The sequence below is a fragment of the Alternaria metachromatica genome (genome assembly GCF_023757995.1).
Source record: "Alternaria metachromatica strain BMP 0045 chromosome Unknown scaffold_23, whole genome shotgun sequence".
Classification (NCBI taxonomy): Eukaryota; Fungi; Ascomycota; class Dothideomycetes; order Pleosporales; family Pleosporaceae; genus Alternaria; species Alternaria metachromatica.
The window spans coordinates 68,740-94,190 of NW_026055514.1; the positions used below are offsets into that span (position 1 = coordinate 68,740).

The 25,451-nt window shown below is 52.4% G+C and overlaps 10 protein-coding genes across 10 annotated transcripts; 3 read left to right on the forward strand and 7 right to left on the reverse strand.

Annotated features, from left to right (window-relative positions):
- Positions 1–20: 20 nt before the first annotated feature.
- Positions 21–1,129, forward strand: J4E83_008227 (uncharacterized protein; the record flags this gene model as incomplete). Its single annotated transcript, XM_049335124.1, has 2 exons — positions 21–561; positions 615–1,129. The coding sequence occupies 2 exons, from the start codon at positions 21–23 to the stop codon at positions 1,127–1,129; spliced, it is 1,056 nt and encodes a 351-aa protein (XP_049185663.1).
- Positions 1,130–1,953: 824 nt separating this feature from the next.
- On the forward strand, positions 1,954–2,757 carry J4E83_008228 (uncharacterized protein; the record flags this gene model as incomplete). Its single annotated transcript, XM_049335125.1, has 2 exons — positions 1,954–2,196; positions 2,254–2,757. 2 exons carry the CDS (start codon positions 1,954–1,956, stop codon positions 2,755–2,757), a joined length of 747 nt encoding a protein of 248 aa, XP_049185664.1.
- A 325-nt stretch (positions 2,758–3,082) lies between these two features.
- On the reverse strand, positions 3,083–4,612 carry J4E83_008229 (uncharacterized protein; the record flags this gene model as incomplete). The annotated part of the gene is made up of 1 exon (XM_049335126.1): positions 3,083–4,612. One exon carries the CDS (start codon positions 4,610–4,612, stop codon positions 3,083–3,085), a length of 1,530 nt encoding a protein of 509 aa, XP_049185665.1.
- Positions 4,613–5,538: 926 nt separating this feature from the next.
- Positions 5,539–7,206, reverse strand: J4E83_008230 (uncharacterized protein; the record flags this gene model as incomplete). Its single annotated transcript, XM_049335127.1, has 1 exon — positions 5,539–7,206. One exon carries the CDS (start codon positions 7,204–7,206, stop codon positions 5,539–5,541), a length of 1,668 nt encoding a protein of 555 aa, XP_049185666.1.
- A 1,535-nt stretch (positions 7,207–8,741) lies between these two features.
- J4E83_008231 (uncharacterized protein) lies at positions 8,742–10,863 on the reverse strand (the record flags this gene model as incomplete). Its single annotated transcript, XM_049335128.1, has 4 exons — positions 8,742–9,077; positions 9,244–9,287; positions 9,375–10,502; positions 10,602–10,863. The coding sequence occupies 4 exons, from the start codon at positions 10,861–10,863 to the stop codon at positions 8,742–8,744; spliced, it is 1,770 nt and encodes a 589-aa protein (XP_049185667.1).
- Positions 10,864–11,308: 445 nt separating this feature from the next.
- Positions 11,309–18,331, forward strand: J4E83_008232 (uncharacterized protein; the record flags this gene model as incomplete). Its single annotated transcript, XM_049335129.1, has 3 exons — positions 11,309–16,633; positions 16,686–18,245; positions 18,302–18,331. 3 exons carry the CDS (start codon positions 11,309–11,311, stop codon positions 18,329–18,331), a joined length of 6,915 nt encoding a protein of 2,304 aa, XP_049185668.1.
- A 126-nt stretch (positions 18,332–18,457) lies between these two features.
- Positions 18,458–20,578, reverse strand: J4E83_008233 (uncharacterized protein; the record flags this gene model as incomplete). The annotated part of the gene is made up of 1 exon (XM_049335130.1): positions 18,458–20,578. The coding sequence occupies one exon, from the start codon at positions 20,576–20,578 to the stop codon at positions 18,458–18,460; it is 2,121 nt and encodes a 706-aa protein (XP_049185669.1).
- Positions 20,579–21,183: 605 nt separating this feature from the next.
- Positions 21,184–21,810, reverse strand: J4E83_008234 (uncharacterized protein; the record flags this gene model as incomplete). Its single annotated transcript, XM_049335131.1, has 1 exon — positions 21,184–21,810. The coding sequence occupies one exon, from the start codon at positions 21,808–21,810 to the stop codon at positions 21,184–21,186; it is 627 nt and encodes a 208-aa protein (XP_049185670.1).
- A 291-nt stretch (positions 21,811–22,101) lies between these two features.
- On the reverse strand, positions 22,102–23,052 carry J4E83_008235 (uncharacterized protein; the record flags this gene model as incomplete). The annotated part of the gene is made up of 1 exon (XM_049335132.1): positions 22,102–23,052. One exon carries the CDS (start codon positions 23,050–23,052, stop codon positions 22,102–22,104), a length of 951 nt encoding a protein of 316 aa, XP_049185671.1.
- A 589-nt stretch (positions 23,053–23,641) lies between these two features.
- Positions 23,642–25,215, reverse strand: J4E83_008236 (uncharacterized protein; the record flags this gene model as incomplete). Its single annotated transcript, XM_049335133.1, has 2 exons — positions 23,642–24,723; positions 24,774–25,215. The coding sequence occupies 2 exons, from the start codon at positions 25,213–25,215 to the stop codon at positions 23,642–23,644; spliced, it is 1,524 nt and encodes a 507-aa protein (XP_049185672.1).
- Positions 25,216–25,451: the final 236 nt, after the last annotated feature.

Here is a 25,451-nt window from a genome sequence, read left to right on the forward strand (position 1 = left end):
CCACGACACGACACCATTCGATGGCCGACCCGATGGCCGCGGTGCCATACTCTAACAAAGCCGCCATCTACCTTGGTCCTGTCGTTTCTTTCGGCGTTGTCGCATTCTTCCTGGTTATCGCACGCATCTACACACGGATACAGAGGACTGGAAAACTGTTCCTCGATGACTGGATCATCGTTGTCGCAGAACCGCTTTCTTTGATCGGCATATGTTTGGCTATCGCATCCACGGCATACGGATGGGGCAAACCAGCGGCATCCTTCACACCCAAGACGCTCAAGCAGACATTGAGGCTACAGTTCGCCCTCCAAACTGTATGGCTTCTTACGCTCTGGCTTGTACGACTCTCTGTCGCGTGCTCACTGCTGCGCTTCGGGACTGAAAGGCTTTGGCGATGGCCGTTGTACTTCATCATGGGCTTACAAACAACAATCTCATGGAGTTACTTCGTCATCCAATTTGCGCAATGCACACCTGTCAGCTCGAACTGGGATACCGGTATCTCTTCCAAATGCTGGGATCTGGGCCCCATCGTCATCTACGGATGGGTCATTGCTGGTAAGACTTCCCTCGGCACTACTCATGTAGAACTCAACTAACCCTCTCGATAGGCATCTATATCGCCATGGATCTCACACTCTCACTCATGCCAATCCGGCTGATCCGCACCCTGAACCGCTCTCAATCCGAGAAGATACTCATCGGCTTCCTCATGGCCCTCGGTCTCCTCGCAACCGCGATAAACTGCGCCAAGATGACAACATTCACCACGTTCGGCCAAGGCGACGTAATGCAAGCGACTATAGTACCTTCACTGTGGGCCAAACTCGAGGAAGAGATCGGTATCATCGCTAGTTCGCTTCCTTGGCTCAAGAGCCCCGCTGAGAACTGGTTGAAGAAGATGGGCATATTGATGGAGCACCAGCTCACTAAACCGAGTTTCGTGGCTGACATGAGCTTGCCGACTGTGAAAGATGATGCAGAGGACACGAATAGTAATGATGCGGATAGTACGAAAGTCAAGGGAAATGTTAGAGTGGACTCGGTGGCTACCGCACTGGGTACTAAAAGTTCCAACAACAGCCTGCCCAAAGACCCGAACAGTAATACCTGGCAGGCTGTCTAATCTCGACGACCATGTTACGACGTTTATCTGGGATGCATGCCAAATCTTTGGGCTTTAGCGCGGCGCTCTGGCGTTTTCGAGGGTTGGTCCCGGTCTTTACGGACTCGACGACCATATATTGGCATGAAATGTCTCTTTGCATGGTAAAAGAAGCATACATACCCCATAATACCAACAATTCTAATTGTACGAGCTGAGAACCGACTCTCGTAAAAGTGTGAGGACTGAGACTTTGGTGATGCCGCACTTCGGCGACATTCGCCCGAAGCTCTGCGAAATCTCGGACTATTACTAACAGAAAACCGCTTACTCCGCATTTTCGCAAACCATCGTCAGGACTTTGCGGAAGCCTTCCTTTTGCGCGTTTGTTTGCGCAGGATTCATCCTCGCTGTTGTTGCAGGGCATGTTTGTAGGTGTAGCAGCAGGGCCAGAGACTCTGTTGTCTTTGTGTCGACGCATACCAGCCATGCCTAGAAACAGTGGCATCAACAAAGATCGTGAATTCAAAAAGCGTGATGCCGCGGTCATTAGCAGCACTAAAACGGCACGCGCCATTAGTCCGGGGTGCATGATCCAGGCTCGATCCGCGATGGTGACGTCCCACCGGTCGTTATTCCCTTCTCTAGGTTCTGTTTACCGCGTCTATGCTTTCATCAAGCTTTCTCTCTTTCCGCATTTCCACTTCTTGACATCGCTACCACCACTACATCCTAATATTGACAGCGAATATTTCTCGACTCGACTGGTTTAACTCAGACGTTCTCTTCGAGTATCTGTCGTAGTCGCCGCCGCGTGCGTAAACTAGGCATCTTCCGCCTTCACCATGCCGATATGGGATCCTCTTGTGCCCGTTGAGCGCGTTATCCTGCGTGGTCTTGCACGCCTCCCGCAACCTATCAGTCACTGGCTTGGATACCGAACAAAAGCAGCACCAGCTGCTCGCACATGGATCGTCTGTGTCTGGGGCTTCATCGGCGCTTTCTGTGGGCTTAGCGTCATTCTCGCTATATTTGGGCATACAGACTACATGAGAAGTCGCGCTGTACCACCAATCATCGCTTCATTTGTACGTTCTCCTACTCTTTCCATGTTTTGATATTGAAGAGGACTAACATTTTCATAGGGTGCCTCAGCAATCCTCTGCTACGGCGCCATCGACGTGCCCTTCTCGCAACCACGCTCCCTAATCTTCGGCCACTTCTTCAGCGGCCTAGTCGGAGTTATCATAGCAACAATCTTCCAGTTCGACCTCGAAAAAGATCCTTACCCACGACTGCAATGGCTCGCTGCTGCCTTGGCCACAGCTATCGCTCTCGTTGTCATGCACCTGACTAAGACGACTCACCCACCTGCTGGAGCAACAGCACTCATGCCGTGCGTTGACCAGCATATCTGGGCGCTGCGGTGGTACTTCTTGCCGGTCTTGCTTCTGTCCTCGACTGTTGTGCTGGTTACAGCCATGATGGGAAATAATGTTCAGCGGCGATACCCGGTGTTCTGGGTTGCGCAGATTCCGCCACCACCACCGGCACCGAAGGCTGAGGAGAAGAAAGATGCGATCAAAGGGGGTTCCTCTGATGGAAGCGTGGATGGATCACACAAGGACCTGGAGAGAGGACCTCTGTAGGTTCTCTTCGCAGAAGCATTAAAACGAGCATCTCCATCGTCATTTTGGTAATGTGCTTTAGCCAGCAATGTATTTTGGTCAGCATATTGGTTAATAATAATTTATGTCGTTGATCACTCTCACATTCTTGGTATGAGCCGAAAGAAGTCACTCACTCGGAGTGTTTACTAAGCGACGAGCTTGTGATGCCGAATCTTCAGCAACAGTGCCCATCCTTTACACTTTGACACAAGTGTTGATTTGGTATCATGGTTTGTATTAACACTACTACGAATCTACTTAGGTATCTTCATCTTTCGTCACTAAATCAAATGCAGCATCAAACTTAAACCTTCTCGACCCACACAGTCCTAGCCACACTCGGCACACCCTCCGCACTGACAGCAAAGAGATACCACGCTCCCGGCAACACGACACCAGAGTCATTCATGATGGGCAAGACAACCTCTTCACCCTCAATTCTGGGCTGGAGCGGGATTCGCCTCTGATCACTGTTGACGTTGTGTGTAACACTTCCAATCCTGATGAAGGAGAACTGCAGACCGTTGGCCGAACCTTGCATCTTGACCCTGAGCTCACCGCCAGGGGCGACGATGCTGTTGGCAACGTTCTCGATGATCGGGCGAGGAGCGCCGGTTTGGAGGTATGCTGGGGTGAAGATCTGGCCGTTAGGGTGGTCGACTGTGTCTTTGCAGTGGTAGGACGGTCCACCGGTTCCATCATCCCAGCAAAGACCTCCACCTCCACTGAAGACGGTGGCATCGGGTAGTAGGATAGACACAGAGTGGTAGTTACGCGGAATGGCTTCGGCGGGCAGCTCAGTGAATGTCTTAGTTGCTGGATCAAACATCTCGGGGATGAAGACGGGGTCGATGTCTGTAAAGCCCGCAGCCCAACGCTGTCCGCCAGTGATCAAAAGCTTGCCGTCGGGAAGAACAACTATGTTTGCGAAAGCGCGAGGGTGGTGCATATCGGCGATTCGTTCGGCTGTCACTGGTGCGCCCACGTAGTTGATTTCCATCAAATGCGCGACTGCGAGACCGGGCGCTTGGTCATAGTACTGGGCTCCACCTGCAGTGAAAATCTTTCCAACATCGTACATGACGTGGACACCGCACATGGCATCGTTAACATCGTCGCGGATGCCTGCTGGGCTGACACCGCCCTCGCCATCAGTATAGTACCAGTTCATCGCTTTGCTGGGCCCAGCCTGGAAGATAGTGCCGTTGCGCCAAGGAAAGAGCCAGGCGTGGTTATCCTCGCGGAAGATGCCCTCGTGGTCGGTCGTCAACATCGGCTCGACAGCAGCACCAGGAAGAAGTGTCCATGTGTTCTGTACTGGGTCGTAAATCTCTCCTGGCTTTCCACCTCTTGGTCCACTCCAGGATCCACCAATAGTGAAGACATTTCCGTTGGAGAGGATAGCGCTGCTCTGGTAGCCACGGGGTACTTTCATATCTGGCCCGGGAGCGAATGTATTTGTCTCCGGTTGGTATATGGTCGTCTTCTCCGCATTGCTTCCTCCCGTGATGACCAATCTTCCATCGGCCAAAGAGCTCATACCAGGGCAGAACATGTCGTGGTTGGTTTCAGCGACCTGGCGAGTAGTCATCTGCCCAGAGACCAAATTGTACTCCGCGAACTGAGTGAGACCACGTTCACCCCCGAAGGCGTTCGGTGAAAATGCCGAATACACCATCATGCGAGTCGGAGTCGGCCATTCTGGAACGATATAGGCTGCAACGGGAATGATCGGAAAGTCAATTACTGGACCCCATGATCCTTGGCCCTGAGCGAGGGTGTTTGAGTAGAGAAATGGCAGAAAGGCAGCCGCTGCCCTTGCGTGTGAAAACATTAGATATTAGTGTATTAAAGCACACGATAGGTGCAAGAAGATGAAGGCGAAAGCGACTGTCGGTGGGTGGTGCTCGTATCTGAAGGTGTCCACGATATGTTTGTTTTATATCAACAAACGTTGCTTTTCCCGCACACCCTTCCTCGGATCGCGATGCCTGACTTGTTGTGCGCCAATGCAGTCGAGCACGTCCTAATTGGTAGCCGATCCCAATGAACATGAGCCGAGACCTGTTCGAGAACCTAAGAGCTACAACACCAGCTCGGCACATGCTCTTGGAGTAGTGCTATACCCATTGTATTACACCGAGTGGTACTACATCCGGATAAGGACGCGCGATGACACGGCAGCACCTGCAGGTGTGGTAGTGCTATTTCTCGAAGGGTACATTGTTGATGTATCATCGCCTCATCATGTACCGCGTGAGATACTTAGATCGATCCTGCCTGTAAGCTTTACGAGAAGAGGCTCGCGTAAGATAGGGCTGAGAAGCTGGAAAGCCGCCATCCGTCTTGGTCACACCGTAACGCGACTTGGCCTAAGCGTGGCACAGACATAGTTTATCGATTGTTGGCGGCCGTTGCGGGGCAATACGATTATCGCACGTTGATGACTCTCACCGATGCGGGGTGTATCTGGGCCGGATCTGACGATGCGTTGGTTGAAGTTTGTGCGCGAGAAAGAACGTTGGGACGTAGGGGTGAGAGCTCGGCACGTGCTCGGTACCGATGACGTTGAGCACTGATAAGGCTGCGGTCGTTGCGATAAGAGACCTCATAGCAACGACAGTTTGGACTCAGCACGTGGAATCTCGGGGCCATCTTCCATCACCATCGAGATGGCATTGACATGGTTCGAATACCGTAAAGTAATACATCCCTTGGAAGACCCTTCGACGTCATACAGGCTGCGCATACGGATCGCTTTCACTCCGGCTTCAACAACTCCGCCATCTTCATCCTCAACGCCTTTTCAGCTGCCGGCCAACCCTGCCCCAGCCTCCGACAAAACGAATTCACATCAACGCGTCTGTACTCAGGCATTTCCCTCAGCAGCAGCTCCACAACATCCCTACACCGAAAGTCTTTATCCAAGGCCGCTAACACCAGCTGATACATCGCGGACTTGCGCGTGAAGTTTACATCCGAAGACTGACAGATCTCCTCCATAGCCTGGGTGTATATCTCGCGGTAGCGCTCGATGGCCCAAGTCATATGTGGCAGCCGACCTAAGCCGTAGTCTGGGAGCCAGTCGCGACGAAGAAAGGTAGGCATGGATGCGTAGCCAATGCAGCGTGGCACCGCTGCGCAAGCATCCCAGTCGATGATGCCAGTTACATTACCATCTTCATCTACCAGGATATTCTGGAGGTCGAGGTCGTCATGTCGGATGACAAATGTTTCGCGCACCGGTACGGTGTGGCTACCGTACCCAGCATGAGATATCTCAACCTTTGAGGGCGTGAACGGCTTGAACGGAGCCGAAGACAGTATGATCCTCATCACTATCTTAACGCCGAGTTCTGTCATCCCATCGCTATCAAGAGGGTTCTCGGGCTCGCAGAGCCTGTCGAGACCAGCGGCGAAGAAAGCTTCGCTGGATGCAAATGATCCATAAGACGTCGGCTGTTCCATGTTCATCTTGCAGTGCCACCGCCAGGCCGGCGCGATGAACTTTGGGTTCTTATCTTCGGGGGACTCGTAGCTAGGGACGCCAGTATACGGGAACTCGAGCGTGGCGAGTTGGCTCACAGCTTTCGCAAGAGAGCGCAGAAAGGTAACGCGCTTTTGCTCGACCTCGGGCGAAGGATCGTCGGCCTCAAGGTGCAGATCGTCAGACTTGATCGTTATATAGCGTTGACCGAGCCACAGATCCGTCGCCGCTATACCTTTGATCTTCTTCATAAGTATGTACGGCGCGCCTATCGCATTGTTTAGGCCGCCGTCGTATGCGACAACGTCTGGTACTGGGCAGTCTGTATGGTGGCGGATATGCTTCAGTAGCTGAGCTTCACATTCCAACATCATACGGTCGTTCATACCCCACTCTTTTCTTGTACCGTGTGCAGGTATCTTGAGAACGTACTCCTGCGGAACTTCATCTTCGCGCTCAATCCTCAAGAATACTGCATGGTGGAACGATCCCTCCGTCCGACGTGTGACGCGACAGCTACCCAGGGACAGTTTCCTCTCAGGATCGACGAGATCGAGTGTTGTTTCTTCCAAGACTGCGCGCGATATGCCTCGAATGGCTTTGAAGTTCCGTCGGTCGAATTCGCGCCCCGAGGGCTCGCCGTCGTCGCTATAAACCGTAGCGAGGGTTACTCCTTCGGAAGCTTGAGCCACTATACTACTCTTCGGCGTAGACTCTCGGCGATTAACAGCAAGTGGGACTCTACTGTAGTCGACGTAGTGACTCGGCGGCCGTATTCGATCCACGGTGGTGGCTGAAGTTCTTCGCTGTAGGAAGACACTTCTTGAGCGAGTCAATGGTACCGCTTCTTCTGATACGCCGTGCACGTTTCCCCTGCCCCATACCGAGGATGACCAAGGCCGCGGAGTCTTTACGCTCGTTCCCAACCGTGAGCTCAGCATTCGTTTGAGCCCTCCCGGCTTTTGTCGCGCGCCTCCATCGTCTAGCGACAGTTTGGACCTCGTGCGTATCAGAGGCCACCGCTTGTTTCGCACTCTGTCCCATACCGAAGGTCGTGTAGTTGGTATCGTAGTCTCTCTATGCATGGTTTAGATCCTTGCGCTGACGGGGTTGCGTTGGCTTGGATGAGAGGAGAGAAACACTGTGGTTGAACGCGTAGCGAAGAAGAGTCGGGGGTCCGAACTTGGGTGAATGCTTTGGCCTACACGCCCAACCCAAGGCTATACCTTCTGTCACATGACCATTATGGTCCGTGCAGGTTTGCGTGTGGCCCTCACGACTTCGCTACCCAGACGAATGGGAACCCCCATGATGACATCACAGTCACGAGAGTTTGAGAGTACGCCTTTAGACTATATGCGCATCACTACGTCTTTGTGTTCCGACTGGCCAATTACAATAACATTTCGATTCACGCTATTAATAACACTCCGTCAGCGACAGCTAGAGTCTTCGTAAAAGGCCCTCTGCTTCAGCCATCTCACCCTCTTCGAGTCTTCTTTTAGCTTCGTTTTTCCATTCTTAGATAGCCCAAATGATCGTATGCCCCACGAGGTCGCTCAATCGAAGTGCTGAGTGGCGTTGCCCTGGTTATAAGAGGTGCGTTTGCAGAAGACGTTGTATTCGTACGTGGAGTCAGACTACTCGTAGCGGTGTTGTCGGAGTCTCGGTTACCCATGGCGTGGAATTGAGAGAGTGTAGTATGCGAATGTATGCTGCAGGCGCATGTATCGAAGTGACGAAATGTAACACTGGATGTATTGTGGACGTTAAAATTGTGGTGTAGAAGTCAAGAAGCGCGATGTCTTTTTGTTATTGATGTTGTTGTCCCGACTTTGTCAGCACCTGCTCGACAACTTCAAAGCGAAGGAACATGGCTGCGGGTGGAGCTTTTAGATTTCCGGCGATATAGGCGACGAATCCAGCTCCAAAGCCGAAGAGATGTGTCGTCTTGCAGCGCCAAGCGCATCGGGATGAGGTGTATTTTGAGTTGGTATGCATGACCGCAAAGTGGGGGACCATGTGATAGGCATGAATAGTCGTGGATCCGCGCGTTCGTTTCTCCCCGTTCTTGATCATGTGGAGCACGAGATAAAACTTGGTCTTTCCCTTTAAGATTTCGTACTTCTTTGCATGACGCCCCGTTGTGTACTTGAGCTTCGGCTGCAACGACTCGTGGTCAGACATTTCTCCGTCCATCATATTACCCTCATCTGTGTTTTCCACCTCTTTCTTTGGCATCTTGTTGTATGAACGGCGTGTCATCTCTCTGCCGTCTGTCTTGAACATCGTGACGATGTCATGAAGCATCCGAATAAGATTGTGGCTTGAGGGCATATCTTCCACTGGAATTTTCACATCTATTTCGTTGAAGTCAACATCGAACTCGTCGTAGACTGTTTTTACGCCTGGCAGATGGGCGATGTCTTGGGTGGCATTAGTAATGGCGGCTGTGAGCGGGTGTGGGGTTCGATTCTCAATATCCCACTTGGGGGAAGTATTCCGGATTGAAGTCGGTCAAGAGGAGGGCCGCCCCGACTTGCGCGCCCAGATGTTGCATCTCCATCCTGATAAATTGCACATGGGTAGAGAGCATCGCGATTGTTTGGTAAAAATAGTCTTGATCCTTGACCTTCTCTTGGAATTGCTCTAGCTCTGAGTTGCTGACGTTGGTAGGGGCGACGCAGAGTTTCTGTAAGAAGCTGTGCAGAGCTGAGTTGAGGTCCTGTATATGCTGCAACCTCGGCACCAGCTCGTCCTGGTAGATGACGGCAGCGTCCTTGCCGATCTGCTTCTTGTTCTCCTCGTTGACCTAGAGACGAGATGGTGAACAGCCCGGTATCGCTGCCAGAAAACCGATTTGGTCACAGAAGGTCTTGCCGACTACGATCAGAGTTAGAGTTCTTCACAACAGGCTGTGACGACGATGTAGGCTCATCGCCTTACCAAGAATGATTATGCGAAAACCAAGGGTATACTGAAGCACGGCTTGGTAGGGCAGGATACGTCGATACTTTAGTTGCTAGTGAGGAAACAATAGAGGCACAACCAGGCGATAGTCAGTCTTAGTACGTGCACTTTCCACAGTACCCACAGTCGTGAGCAGAACAGGCAGTGTAGTCTGGCTCAGACCCTGAGTCGTCGTAGCCACTGCCAAACCCATACCTTGCATCAAGCTCGACACCGCCATCATTGTATTCGTCCTCATCCGAAGCATCATCCTGAGGAACGGAGGCACCGAACTCTGCCTTCTCCCACCTGTCGACCAAATCTGCAGGCAACGCGTGTACGCCGTCGCCGTACTGTTTTCGGATCTCTAGGCGATCCGCTCCGGGGCAATACACTTCGAGCAACTTGTTGGTGCTGCTCTTCGCGATGTCAACGATCTCATTGAGTAGTGTTGCGAAGCGGCGGATACCGTCTCTATTCTCTCGGACCCAGGCTCGCACACCGCTCTTGACGTCTTGTACCTGTATGTCTTCGAAGAGGCCATGGCCGTCGTGGTAGGCAACGATGAAGTTGGATATCTGCTTCATCCAGAGCGCCGGGTATATGTCAGTCATGTCGATGGGTTTCTTGTATTTGCCTGAGCGTGTCTTCAGGTCGAAGATGGAGTGATGCGATACTGTAGATCCGCCGTGTTCGATCTTGAGCTCTTCCGGCTTACCCATCGCGTTGCTGGGCGAACGGCCGATGGCTGCTTGTTGGAATGCTTGCAAAAGCTCATCTTGGTCTCCAGCAGTCTGTGCGGGCGCGACATCGCGGACTGCTAGGGAGTTATCAATGTAGCCGTCGCTTTCGAAGCGTACAAGACACTCCAAGCCGCCAAACTCATATCGTATGATGCGCTGGTGTGTCTCAGAACCCTTGACACTATGCTCCCATGTGGTGTATGCTTCTGGAAACGTATGACCAAAGCCTCTGATATCCTTGATAACTTCTTTGGGGTCGTTCTCTTTCCGTACAAAGAAGACAGTCTCGCCAATGACCTCGATGTTAAACCGAAAGGCTTTGTCGACACCACGAGCGAAGCGCAGGAGGTTGCCAAGGATGCTTCCGCATGCGAAGACATCGGTGTTCGTAGCGTCGAATTCGGGGTCGGTCTCTGTAATAGCATGTACGACGGGTGCCATGGGGAAGTCGGGATACTTTGCAGCATTGGGGTCGCGAAAGTACTGTCCGTCGTCTTCTTTCAAACGCTGTGGAGCTTGGAGTGGTGTCCAGCGAGGAGGTTTACCTAGAACTGTCAGCTCCATCTGGTATGCAGACTACAGCAAGATGATAACGTGCAAAGTGGGCGGGCTAACGTCCATGTAGGCACAAAAAGAAGCCTTACCTGGAACGACGATGGTAGGTACCTTGTCATTGAGCCAGTTGTACGACGCGACATGTTGGCAATTCGATATCTCCGCCGAGTCGATTGGTTTCAGACTCAGATTGGAGCTGCGAAACACTTTCACAGGGTCTCCAAGCGGATGTGTCTGGAGATCCGGTTTTGGCTGCTCTCTGTTCTTTGCGAAGTGAGGCGCTCTTCCTCCGCGGCCTCGCCCTCTGCGTGGAGCCCAGCCACCTCTGCCGCTGCCTGAAAACGAAGCCATATTGCGGAAATGTACTGACTAGTTCCGAAATTGTGAATTGCGAGGCTGAGTTATGCGCTGGATGGAAAGCGACACGCCGGCTTCAAGTATGGCATGCTGCCTAGACAAGGCTGAGTTCGTGTGGCGCTGTTTGCTCAACATGCAGGTCGCACAGCGCATGCCTGTAGGCCTCAATTCGTCCAGAGCTCACCAGAACATGCAGGCAGACAAAGATTGATGCCTCGCCGCATAACAAAGTGTGAGTCTCTTCCAATCATTCGCACAGCCCGTTATCAGAGAATCATCGCGCATGCGCTGGGGTCTGGTGCGGCCTCCCGGCTACCCATTCAGAAAGCTCAAAAGAACCAAACGCCCTCTGAAGAGCGATGGAATAGCGGCAGATATCAGCTTGTCTTGATAAATCTTTTCTCAACAGTTGATACCTTACACGATACAAACCTCATCCATGGCGGACCAGGACGCCGCGAAGCGTGCCGCAGGGTTGACGAAGCTCTTCAACGCTATCATCCATGGTCGTCGCGAAATCAAGACGGCGGGCGACAGTAATCGATTTTTGGAGGCGTTATGTGCTCAAGAAGACGCGTCGAAGTGTGTTGAGTGTCTGATCGCGTCTTCGGCAGGGCTAGCGGCCGTCGGCGTTGCCTTCCGCACCACCGGGGATAGCGCGTTCCTCAACGGGTGGGCAACCGCCGTCATCACTCATCTGGCACAGCCCCCTGTCAAGCAACTCTACGGCGGCCAATTTCTACAGCGCGTCCTCGAACAGATTGTCCAGCCTCCTACATTCTGGAACACCTTTGTGAACGCGCATGATGGTCACGTGCTTTCCAGCGATGGCACTCGCGCGTTCGCGTGGCTGCTACTCGAGCTGCTATACAGTCGCTCTGAGGACATTCCAGATGTGCGAGATGTCGCAGAACGCGTCACTAAGAATGCATCTTTCATCGATTCAGACTCGCTAGATATCCGCAACATTGGGCATAAGATCAAGCATGTCCTCGACAGCACATCCGACCAGACTGTCGACGGCCCAGGTGGGCGACACGACAACGACTTCGCGCAAATCCACAAGATCAAGCTCTTACCGACGCCAGACGAATTCGCATCTTCCGAGCATCCATTCTACAGACGCGCTGATTCCATCGTCTCTGTCACCCCGGAGAGCCGTGGTCTTACCCATGTTGACAACCAATTTCGCTTACTCCGCGAGGATCTTCTCGGGGAGCTACGTAACGACTTCCAGATTGCCAGTGGTCAGAAGAAAGGTCGACGTAAAGTGGTTCTCGAACACCTGCAATATGCCGGTATCGACTGCGGACCAGAGGCGAAACCCAAGCCTTGCTCGCTGCAGCTTCTTTGTCCAGACGACGTTCCTCAGCTGCGCAACGTCAAACCCGCGAACCGCAAGAAGTTCCTCGCCGACAACAAGAACGTCCTGAAGCATCAGTCACTGGGCTGTCTCATCAGCAACGGTAACATTGTTGCGTTTGCAACTGTGGACCGTGATGAAGATCTCCTTGCGAAGCAACCTGCTGTTGTAGTGCTGCGAGTGGCCGACGCCAGCTCGTTTGGCAAAGTGCTGATGGCATGCAAGCTCCAATCTGACCTTTGCTTTGTGCAGGTAGATACTGCTGTATTTGCGTATGAGCCTGTCCTGAAATGTCTTCAGGACCTGACTGAACTGCCACTGGAAGACCAGCTCCTCAGTCTTACGCCAGACTCCGCGGAAACCCCGTCCGGCATCCAACCGACAAAGACTGTCAACGCCATTCGCGACCACTGGGAAGAGGACCTTCAAGACATCATTGGAAGCACTCATCCAATCAAGCTCGACCAGGCCCAAGCAGAGTCACTGCTGACTGGTCTAGTAAAGAGAGTCAGTCTGATCCAAGGCCCACCAGGTACAGGCAAAAGTTTCATCGGAGCACTCATCGCAAAGATATTGCACGATCGTACCAATGAGACGATGCTCGTTCTCACTTACACGAATCATGCTCTGGATCAATTCCTGGAAGATATCCAAAAGGCCGGCATCCCTGCTAGTTCGATCGTGCGGCTGGGATCAAAGTCGAATGCCAACACTCGCGCACTGACCATCAGAGAACAACCAAATAACTACAAGATGACGGGACAAACATGGACCATGATTCAAGACCAAAAGTCAGAAGCGGAATCTTACCATGACGCACTAGTCAGGAGGATGACATCTTTTACGTCTATGCGTCTCAATGAGCAGATGCTCCTAGACTACTTAGAGTTCTCGGATGATTCAGAATACTTCGATGCGTTTGTTGTGCCCGACAATAAAGACGGTATGACAGTTATGGGGAAAAAGAATAAACGCATCGACAAGTACTACCTAGTCAAGAGATGGGTCAATGGAGAAGACGCTGGCATCTTCCTTGGTCATGCGATGCAAACATATCCACACGTTTGGAATGTTCCGCCGCAGATCCGTCTTGGACTTCAGGCGCAGTGGAACAAGACGATCCTTGAAGAGCGGGTCACCGAAATAAGCACACTTGCCAACAAGTACAACAAATGCTGTGCCCAGGTCGTTCGACTATTTCGCGAGAAGAACTTTCACGTGCTCAGTCAGAGACGCATCATCGGATGCACTACCACAGCAGCTGCCATGTACACCGAAGAGATCCGCAAGGCCTCACCAGGCATTGTTCTGGTGGAAGAAGCTGGAGAGATCCTGGAGAGTCATGTGCTTACAGCTCTAACCCCAACCACGAAGCAGCTCATCCTGATCGGCGATCACAAACAGCTGCGGCCAAAAGTCAACAACTATGCCTTGACTGTAGAGAAAGGAGATGGCTACGATCTCAATGTCTCTCTGTTCGAACGTCTCGTGCTCAGCGGAGTTCCACATACCACGCTCAGCAAGCAGCATCGTATGCGCCCTGAGATCTCGTCCCTCGTTCGGTCGCTCACATATCCGGAATTGGAAGACGCGGAGAAGACTTCAGGTCGACCGAACTTACGTGGTCTTCAAAGCAACGTTATATTCGTGTCACATTCGCGCCCTGAGCTCAACGCGGTACAGATTGCCGACGGCCGCGATGGAGGTGCTAAGTCCAGCAAGGAAAACTTGTACGAGGCTGAGATGGTGCTGAAATGCGTGCGGTACCTTGGTCAGCAGGGCTACGGTACGGAAGACATTGTGGTGCTGACGCCTTACCTGGGTCAACTATACCTGTTGATGAACACTTTGTCTAAGGACAATGACCCCATTTTAAACGATCTGGATTCCTACGAGCTCATCAAAGCGGGTCTGATGACGCCGGCTGGCGCGAACATTTCCAAACGCAAGCTTCGCATTTCAACTATCGACAACTATCAAGGTGAAGAGAGCGATATCGTAATCGCATGTCTCACACGCAGTAACGATGCTGGGGATATCGGCTTCATGTCGTCTCCTCAACGAGTCAACGTGTTGCTATCACGAGCGCGAAACGGTTTGATCATGATCGGCAACGCAGACACTTTCATGAACAGTCGCAAAGGCAAGGAAGTATGGGTACCGCTTATGGACCAGCTGAAGCGAGACGGCCATGTCTACGACGGCTTTCCTGTCAAATGCGAGCAGCATCCCGAAAAGACCGCGCTTCTAACCGAGAAAGAACAATTCGATACGGTGTGTCCAGACGGCGGCTGCTCTGAACCATGTGGCAAACTACTCAACTGCGGACTGCATGCTTGTCCCCGTCAATGTCATCAGTTGCAAGACCATTCACGAATGGATTGCAATGTCATCATCTCCTCAACATGCCCTAGTAAGCACAAGACCACTCGAAAGTGCCATGACAAGGCGCCAGCGCACTGTCGGAAATGTGAAGCCGAAGTGCGAGCCAAGGAAAAGAAGCGGCAACGCGACCACGAGCTAGACGAACAACGAGAGGCCAAACAACGTGCATATGCCGCTCGTTTAGTCGAGATTGAGGAAGAGATGGAGCACCAGAAGCGCCTTCTGAAAGAGCAGGCCGAGGAAAGAGACCGCCAGCAAGCGCTGGAGCAGAAGAAGCAAGATCTTCGCAACCTGCAGGAGAGGGTCAAGAAATCCAAAAACGCTCCAGTGCCAGCACCTTCGACATCTACTACTACGCCGGTTCCACCATCCGATACTACCAAACAACAAGGCGATAAACCAGCGCCAAGTACAACGACTGATCACCGTAACGATACCCCGACCAATGACGAATCCACGTCGTCGGATTCGGACGAGGACCAGCCTGATTGGGACAAGAGTGAAGCCAGAGATGAGTGGGAATGGCAGAAGAAATTTGAGGGTGCAGAAAACGAAGCTCTCGACTCTCTGGTACCTATGATAGGGCTTGAATCCGTCAAGCAGCAGTTCCTCGCGATCAAGGCCAAAGTCGATACGGTCGTACGTCAAGGTGTATCACTTAAAGGGGAGCGTTTCGGTGCTGCCCTGCTAGGCAATCCTGGGACAGGAAAGACGACTGTGGCTAGGCACTACGCCAAGTTCCTAGTTGAGGTAGGAGCTTTGCCTGGTGGCCACTTCATTGAGAGTTCTGGATCAGCTCTTGCAAATGACGGCGTATCCGCTTGCAAGACCCACATTGATGACATACTCCAAGCAGGAGGTGGTGTATTCTTCATCGATGAAGCGTATCAACTGGTATCTGGAAACAGTCCCGGCGGCAAAGCGGTGCTCGACTACCTGCTTGCAGAAATGGAGAACTTGACAGGCAAGGTCGTCTTTGTTCTCGCAGGCTACCACAAGCAGATGGAAGCCTTCTTCTCCCACAACCCTGGCATTCCGAGCCGCATACCAATCCGAATGGAGTTCCAGGACTACGAAGACCGCGAGCTACAACAAATCTTCTGCCAGTACATTGACAAGAAGTACTCCGGACGCATGAAGATCGAAGACGGCATGAAAGGCCTTTACGTACGTATCGTTGCGCGGCGCATTGGTCGTGGTCGAGGCCGTGATGGCTTCGGTAACGCCCGCGAAGTCCAAAACAAGATCGCACAGATTACCGAACGACAAGCCAAACGACTGCGTAAAGCAAGAAAAGCTGGCACGATGCCAGATGACTACCTTCTTACCAAGGAGGATCTGATTGGTCCGGAGCCTTCGTCGGTGCTCAAGAACAACGCTGCCTGGTCAAAGCTGCAAAAGCTCACTGGCTTGACCTCAGTCAAAGAGTCGGTGCGAGTACTTCTCGACGGGATACAGACCAACTACCAGCTCGAACTGAAGGAGAAGCCTATTATACAGTATTCGCTGAACCGCTGCTTCGTTGGCTCCCCCGGAACTGGAAAGACCACCGTGGCCAAACTCTACGGTCGAGTTCTGGCTGACATTGGGCTTCTTTCGCTTGGCGAGGTCATCGTAAAGAACCCAGCAGATTTCGTCGGGAACGTCATAGGAGGCTCAGAAGCCAACACCAAAGCCATCCTGGCTTCTACTGTCGGTAAGGTTCTCATCATCGATGAGGCTTACATGCTTGCTAAAGCTAGCGGTCCCAACGGCGGTGACCCTTTCAAAGCTGCAGTCATTGACACCATCGTTGCCGAAGTCCAAAGCACGGCAGGCGAAGATCGATGCGTTTTGCTGCTGGGTTACAAGGACCAGATGGAAGACATGTTTCGAGATGTCAATCCCGGTCTTGCGAGGCGGTTCCCACTGGAATCCGCGTTCGTGTTTGAGGACTTCAATGATGCTGAGATTCGTCAGATCTTTGACTTCAAGCTCAAGGGGATTGGATTTGATGCGAAAGACCAAGCCAAGAAGGTAAGGTTGCATATCAAATTTGATGTGTTCTCACTAACACGTTTCAATCTAGGTCGCCATGGAGGTCATTCAACGCGCGCGCAACCGTCCAAACTTCGGCAACGCAGGCGAGGTCGATATCCTCCTGGATCGCGCGAAGGCGTTACATCAGAAGCACATCTCCTCGGGCAAAGTCAAGCAATTTGGCACTTTCGAAGCTGTCGACTTTGATCCTGATTTCGACCGCGGCACTCGTGCAGCCACCGAAGTTTCGGCTCTGTTCCAAGATGTCGTAGGGTGCGAGGATCTGATCAAGCAGTTCCAGGGTTACCAAACCACGGCTGCCAACATGAAAGCTCTTGGAATGGATCCTCGAGAGCAGATACCTTTCAACTTCCTATTCAAGGGGCCGCCAGGTACCGGCAAGACTACCACGGCTGCAAAGATGGGCAAGATATTCTACGACATGGGCTTCCTCAGTCAGGCGAAAGTGGAAGAATGTTCCGCTACCGACCTGATCGGCCAGTACATTGGTCATACTGGGCCGAAGGTTCAGAAACTCATGGAGAAAGCCCTGGGGAAAGTTCTTTTCATCGATGAAGCCTATCGTCTTGCGGAAGGCCATTTCGCGACCGAAGCAATGGATGAGATAGTCGACTGCCTCACCAAACCCAAGTATGCGCAGAAGCTCGTCGTCATTCTGGCTGGCTACGACAAGGATATTGACCGACTAATGAGCATGAACCCCGGACTCACCAGTCGCTTTCCCGAAACAGTCATGTTCAAGCACATCGACCCAGAAACTTGTCTGAAGCTGCTTGTCAAAGTTCTCTCGGATCTGCAGAAGAAGAAGAAAGCGCCGCTCGACCTTTCCGTTATCGATCCGCCATCATCGCAACTACGCCAGCAGCTGCTGGACCTTTTTGGCAGGCTATCAGTCCTGGAGTCCTGGGGTAACGCTCGCGATGTGAAGTCGCTTGCCAAGAGCATGTTTCAAGCACTCATCTCTACGGCCGTGCCTCCCATCACTAGCCTCGTACTCACTGAACCTATTATCATCCGTACTATGGAAGACATGATAGACGAACGTTCACGGCGGCATGCCGCAGCAGGCACGAGCCGATCAGGGAAGCGAATGCCCAACCGCCCCATGCCCCCACCACAGACTCAGAACCCGACGCCGCCTAGTGCGCAAGGCACAAACACGTCGACGAACACCGCAGCCCCACCACCAACAGCCGGCACCAATACGGACAAACCGGAAGATGAGAAGAAGCCAACGGAAAAGAAGCCTGACCCCGCGACAGAGCCCGAAGACCCGTTCGCCTCCATCTTCAAAGTCAAGCGCGATGCCGGTGTTTCCGACGAAGTATGGGAGCAACTCGACCGCGACAAGCACGCTATGGTGGCCAAAGAAAACGAATACCGCCAGCTTCAAGAAGAGAAGCGACAGTACGAAGAGCAGATCAAGGAGTTCATCCGTGCTGAGAAGGCTGCTGCCGACGAGGAGGAGCGGCGTGTCCGAGAGCAAGCGCGTATTGCAGCGGAACTGGAGAGGCGACGCCGCGATGAGGAACTGGCAGCCGTTGAGAAGGCGCGACAAAAAGAGATGGAGAGGCAGAAGAAGCTGAAGGTAATGGGACCATGTCCGATGGGGTACATGTGGATCAAGCAACATAGCGGGTATAGATGTGCGGGTGGGAGTCATACGCTGTCTGACGCCCAGATTGATGCGTATTGTCGCTAAGAGAGGATGGATGGGTTATAGATGGCAGAGGAGTAAAGCTTTTCGCACAGTTCATTTCTTTCTTTGCCAACAGAAAGTAATACAAGAAATATCATTCCTCATAAATTATCCCTCCGACCATTCACAACAATATTCCCCCAGATATCCATTCTCCTCAACGGAACACTCGCGACATTACACTCCTTCGCCAAAGCCGCAGCCGAACTCACACCCTGGCCACGCTTGTCCTCAAACTTGTCCGTTCGTGGGCTATCTGGCCACTGGAAAGTCACCATGATATCGCGACTAGCCGCAGCCATTTTACTCGCTTCCATGAGTCCATCCGCCCTGTCTCCACCCGCCTCTCTGCCAAATCCAAATCGCTGCGGAGACAAGGGCGTGTCATCTTGCGGTTTGATACTCTGTCCGTAGAATACCAGCGGCAAGATACTATCTTTCCAGATAGGCACGCTATGCCTCCGTTTCCAATTCGTAATATTAACCCAAACGGAAAGAATGCATGTAGCGACGGTAAGACAAATAGGAACCAAAAGCCATTTCAACCTCATTTCCACACACGCTTTCGTCTCCCACGCGAGCCCATACACCACATCCAGCGGCGGGTCGTGCGCGCCGTAGCTGAAATCCCGTGCCGTAGCGCTACCATACTGGAAACGGAAACGATTAGTCATGGCATTCGCCACGGCATCGAATAATTTCGTAACATTAGCATGCGTCGAGCTGCCCTCCGTTTCCACCAGCGGCCGCAGTACAGCATTAACGCCTATATGCGCCAAGTTGGACTGGCTTTCCAACTGGCAAAACTCGCTATTCTTGCAGTTCTTGAAGCAATCAAAAGTTTTATACGACTGGCAATACCCATCGAAAATATCGTCATTCATAACCATCGCGACCGCTTTGACGAATCCGGCGGGTTGCCGGTAAATACACTGTTCCGGCCACGTCATATTCTCAAACGCATATTTCTCGTGCGAAAAGTCGAAGAGCTGTAATTCCGCTGTTGCGGTGCCGTCGGGGATGAAATCGCCGGCGTATAGCGTCCAGGGGCCTACGCGGCACGGCTCTCGGCGTGTTGTGTATTCGTATTCCACATTTGAGAGGCTGTTTCTGTAAGTGGGCAGGTCGAGTTCTTCGTGGTGGGCGCCGGAGATTTGGATGCGCATGGCTGAGGAGGGGACTTCCCATTCGTGGAGCTCGGAGTCTTTGATGAAGCTTTTGTAGGTGCGTGTGCAGGGGTATAGGCTGCATACTGATGCGGTGATGGGGGTACTGCCGATGTTGAGGAGGGTTGCGTTGACGTAGGCCCATCTGGATGCTTCTCTGACGGTGTCGGTCAGGAGACTGCCCATCCAGGTGAGGTCGGGAGTTGGCTTTATGGTTGAGACTTCGAAATGGCCTGCTCCTACTGATAGGTTCAAGCCGCTGGGCAGAGAGTGGACGGTGTTGTTACTCCACTCTGTACTCTCGATCTTGCTCGTCACTAGAGACGCCACGTTTGTGCATACGTTGCACATTCCTACGGTCGAATGCATGCTCTGATTAGAGTCGAAGAAGGCCTTTTCCAGCTCTGGTCTGGGACCCAGATTACTGAAGGTACAGTTTCCCGTTGCGCAGCTTGTGCGAATCTTGTTCTCAATGCCGTAGGGCGATACGACACTGGACAGGATTGCAGCAACAAGGTCAGTTGTGGGGCCTCCGTCTGAACCACCTGTAAAGGGAATGTAGCCACCACTTCCAGGTACCGTGTGCGCAAAGGGAAGTGATGCATTGAGCGTAGCGCTCGGAAAAGAGCACGGCGCCGCACCATTAGCCTGCTGAGCGAAAGGCCCAACCAAGAACGACAGTAGCAACACGACCGCCGCAGCCAGTGTGACAAAGTCCTTGAGAAAAACAGTCGGAATGAGAAGCAACGCTCCATAAGCCCCGCGGCTACCGTAGTCGAATCGCTGGATATCTGACAACGGCCGGGCACTTGTGACGTTGAACCAGTCCCATTTCCTTTGCGATATGATCTGCGCGACGGTGAGGACTAGTAGAGCGCGAAGAACTGTTGATAAAAGCGCAATAAGGGCGTTGAGATTGAGGTCGCCGCCCCAGTCCGGTACGGGTTTGCCGTCGTATACTGCTAGGATGCCTGCGATGGAGGCTACCAAGCCAATTGCGCAGGCTATAGTGAGGGTTTCTCCGGCCCAGGTACGGAAGACGTAGCAGGACTCCATTTTACTTCGGTTCGCAAAGGTATCGGACAAATGCGAAAACGCAAGCAGATGTGGTGCTAATGGAAAGCGCGACTTCGACGTTAAAGATTCGTCTTTCTGCAAGGAGTCACGCGACCTTTCGAGCAGCCAAACCATGCACTCGTACCTGCTTTCCTTTGTTCTCCACGGTCTGGATAAGCGGCCTTAAGGACTCGGTTAAGGCATCAGTCGATCTACTAAGGTTGGTATCCTGAAACGTGACAAAGAACTCACGTCATAGCCCTGCATGCATCCGTTCCTGTGGGAAGCAAGGCAATTCGCTATTTCCACCATACTATACGCAAAGGTGAATAACGAACTGAAGATATCGCATTCATGGAGATGTGTAGTCATTCCGCTCTTCGGACTAGAGGCAGATTCAGTGTCGAATTCGTAACACCAAGCAGCACCGCGGAGCATTCGACGTGTTTCTCACTGTGATATCTACAAAGCGTTATTCATCGTATGCTTCCAGGTACGCGATAGTCAACAGCTCCAGTTTGACATGAACCATTGTCTTTCCTTCACAAACCCATATGATACCGCGTCGCCACCATCTCCAACCAACGTAATCATACACCGCTCACTCACTCCGGCCGCGCAAACTTCTTTAACCCCGGCGGTGCAAGCCTCAATTCCCAATCCCCATACAACGACCTCCTCATGTCATCCCAGATATGCACAATATGCGCGCGTGTGATATTATCATCTGCCTTCTCGAACATCTTTTGAATCCAATCCATAGTGGTAGCTCTACTGTACCCCAGTACGCCCAACTCCTTCATGCTAAGCTTGCCATATTCGAATGCGATGGGGGCATTCATCTCGGTAGTACAGGCGTTGAGAAGATTGCCGTAGCCATCCATCCAGAGATCGGGGAAAGACCATAATTCCTCAAGTATGGCTTCAACGGTTGATGGACCGGGGCATTCGGAAAGTTCTTCGTCGTGAACGAGGATAACGTCGGAGAGGAGGAGGAAGACCTGCCGCTGGAGTTTGGCGGTTGAGATGTTGGTGACTTGTTGTGGTGCGCCGGTGCTCGTAGGGGGGATAAGTGTTAGGCGCATCCTGGATTCGGAGTGTAGTTGATCGGTACGGAGTACAGTCATCAAACCTTTGATGTCGACTCGGATAGCAGATAGTACGGTTACTTTTGGAGGTTGAATTTCGACTAGAATGGTTTGTGGGTTGTATGTTCGCCAGCATTTTCTCATTATCTTGAGGACGTACGGAATATGATCAAAGCAAGAGAAATCGTCTCCTAGCTTGTCGAAGTCCTCAAGATCTGTAATAATCTTATGACTCGTCACCTTTATGGTGATCTGATTTAGGCGTGCTAACTCTTCTCCTATCGAATGCGGGTGGAGTACGCCTGCGTGATGGAGATTGAAGTCGAGACCGTGTACGGTGTGTTTGGTCAAGTCAATCGTAATTGCGTTTGTTTGGCGCAATACCAACTCTGCTATCCGTTCTCGCGTCCCATCTAGTAGGTTATGAAATGGGTTTTAATGCTTCTTCTTTGGCTTCCATCGAAGCTTTTTGCCTTGTTCAAGTACGACAAACGACCGCGAGTCTCTTCCTTCTCCTCCTTCCTTGAAACGGAAGCCCATAGAGCCTATTGGTGGGAATCGAGTAAATGAATGTATGCTAACATAATCCATGAGACGGTTAGACTTGCGATACTTGCGGATGTCGAGAACGTCGTCCCTCGCCAAGGCCGTAAACAAGTTATTAAGGAAGGTTGCGATGTCAATGGGCGTCAGCTTTGACCCATCATCCATCTTGCCGTTGAGCTTATGACAGACTGGTAACCTGCCAGTGCTTTCGAATGAGAGTACGTTGAAGAAGTCCGCATTCTTCCAGACAAGCCGTACCAGAGGCAGGAGCTCGATCCTCTCATTGCCCCAACATCGGCCCCAACCACACATCGTGTCTGTATCGATTATGACATCCTTGAGGTAGCAGAACTGCGATCCAATTGTGTTTAGCCATTGAGCTGCGTAGTTGACCTGGAAGTAGTCCTCATCTTCGTGCAGAGTGTCCAGAGAGTCATCGTCCGCATGGTGAAGTTGAAGCACTCTAGAGAATACAAAGGTGTTGCCGCCGTATAGGATCCCGGAGGCTTCGTCATGTATCTGGCGGCAAGACGATAGCAAAGCGAGGCCTTCGTGGAAATCATGTCGGAAGACGTCATCGGTTCCAACTTCAGCCTCGTAGCTACTGTAGTACACTTGTAAGCGTCGGTCATCGGCTTTCTGGGGGTCGGGCCAGCCGTTATACACTTTCAGTGACGGTCCTGCCTCGTGAAATGAATGCGGATTGTGGAGTAGGACTGGATCGTCGCTCTTGAACAGCCATTCGTAGATGCAATTACGAAGTTCAGGGGGTAGCGTAGTCAGCAAGGACACCGCATTTGGATCAGCCGCAGACGATATGCGGTTTGTAGGAGTCTGCATGATTTGGGTATCGATCGATTGGCTGCAGTACTGCCAGTGTAGTCGGTAAGGTAGCGTGGTGCTTGACAGTGGGTAGAATACGACCAAGATATATTCTCTACAGGCAGGCGCGCCAGGCCACCACTCTAAACACAGAAAGAGCGCACGGACCGATGATGAGGGTGACGCCATTCAAAAGAGACCGTGTCGAGGACTGAGTAGTACCGTGTACGACAGCAGGAACAGGTCCTCGATATTCGAGGCCTTCAGCTTCTCGTAGCAAGCCCATACAACCACGCTAACCAGTCATCCCACAAGCAAACATCCAAACAAGCCGCATCAATACACACATATGTATTCAATATCCTTCATTACGGTGGAGTGTTGATGCAGAGCAGGGCGACAAAACGCGGTCAGGTAACTCTATGTTTTGTTCTTAATGCAGGTATAATTCCTGAAAACCTTATACTCGCTGTGTGCAGCTACTAGAATTGATAAAACTCTCTCTGTGACGTTTGCCGTAGGCTTTGTGCTGCAACGACGACGACGTGCTTGTAGAGCGATTTATTATCCTTCAGATCCTTCATATCCTCCATACTCAACACACACCCTAATCATAAAACCCCAAAATCTTATTCGCCCGATCCAGAATAACCCTCTCCCCCGGCCCCAACCCTTGCGCATCACTATCCCACTCTTGCAACCCCATAGCCCTTCTCCCCTCATCCCCAACCAACACCTCCATATCCTGCGCCTGAACCCTTCCAACATGCTCGCTCTCACCCACACCGCCACCGAAATCCGGGCTCGGAGTACCAGCAAGAAACGTCTCGCGCTGACGAACAAGGTAATTGGCGTTGTCTTCCGTCATGGGACAAGCAGGAATATAAAGTACGGAGGAGTCAGAGGATCCGGCGTGGGTTTTATCGACGCTGTGAATGGTATCGCAGTGCCAGGCTACGTAGTCACCCGGCCTAACCTTCGGCATATGAATCATCGACTCTTGTAAATTGAGATGCGGGTGTAGCAAATATGACAGTTCCTGGCCGCGACCCGGTGTCGCGCCGTGGACCCATGCGTTCTGCGTCTTATCCATTTCCCAATTGTCCGAGGCGAGGAAATCGGCGGTGTTTATGGTGGATGAGGAGGAGGGTGTTTGCGCGCCGGGCTCGACGCCGCGTTTAGGGGAGAAAAAGGGGCGGAGGAGGTAGTATGCTGTTGCTTTCGCCAACAATGGGTTGACGAGGAGTGTGCCTTCAAACGGACCCGTTGTAGACAGGGACAACCAGCCTTGGAACATGCGGAACGCGCTGCATGCTCCTACGCCTTGGTGCAAGTCCGAAATAACAGGGAGACGACAACTAGCTTCCCAGGGGTCGAATTCTTCCCATCGCCCTTTCCACACAGAGTCGTAGACTTTGCCTAGCCCGTAGCCTTCTTCGTCCCAGCGTTCTACGCTGCCGCCGTCGACGTGTGGGCCGAGGGCGAACTTGGCGTCGCCGGGGAGGCGCATGCGCAGGCGGTCGGCGTAGCTTATGGGGTTTTTTGTGGAGAGCGGGATGTGTGGGTTCAGGCTGTGCCAGTAGGACATGAGGAAGGATTGCGTCTTGAGGAGGTTCGGGTTGCCGCGGGCGAGGAGCTGGGTGCGCGACCAGTAGAGTTCGAAGACTTGGGGGTTGTCGGCGGGGAAGGCTGCAGGATGGTTAGTTATGTGTATATTTCCGGGATGCGCCCAGGCGTACCTTTTGTCTGAGGATTCTGGCGAATGTACTCTCTCAGGTCTTCCTTCCATTGCAGCGCTTCCTGCTCTGGTACCACATTCCGGATGACGGCGACACCTCTCTTCCGCAGCTCACTGCTGAAAGACTCGGGCGCATTGTCGATATCTTTGAAATCAATCTCTGGGATAACCTGACTGCCACGCTCAACAATCAGCGGAATCTCCTCGCGCAGATCTCGAAGGAGGCGTTCCCAAGATTCTCGCACTTCGGCTTCGTGCCCCCGGATCAGACGGCTTTTGAGGTCCGCATATTCTGGCGTCAGAGGCGTAAACTCCTGTCCCGAGAGCGATGCGAAAGCGTCGGATATATCGCCTGCGCGCTTCTGGGCCTGTGTCGCGGCGGTGCGCAATTGTGTGACGGCGCGCCTCGTCGGAGATCGGATGGTTCGGAGCGCGGAGAGCATCGCGGAGGTTCGTGTGGGAATTATTCGACTGTTCGATACTGTATCATGGCTCTCTCATCCCCAGAAGCCACACATTATATGCTGTTGCTTGCGCCGAGGTTGCACCAGCCTTCAGTGTAGTTCCGACAGTGTAGTGAAGCTCAAGCTGTCGAGAGAAGATACTGTACATTCGGAAGCTCTTCTCGACTGGGTATAGCGCCGTCTTTGAGCTCTGCCAATCCACCATCCTCGTCACT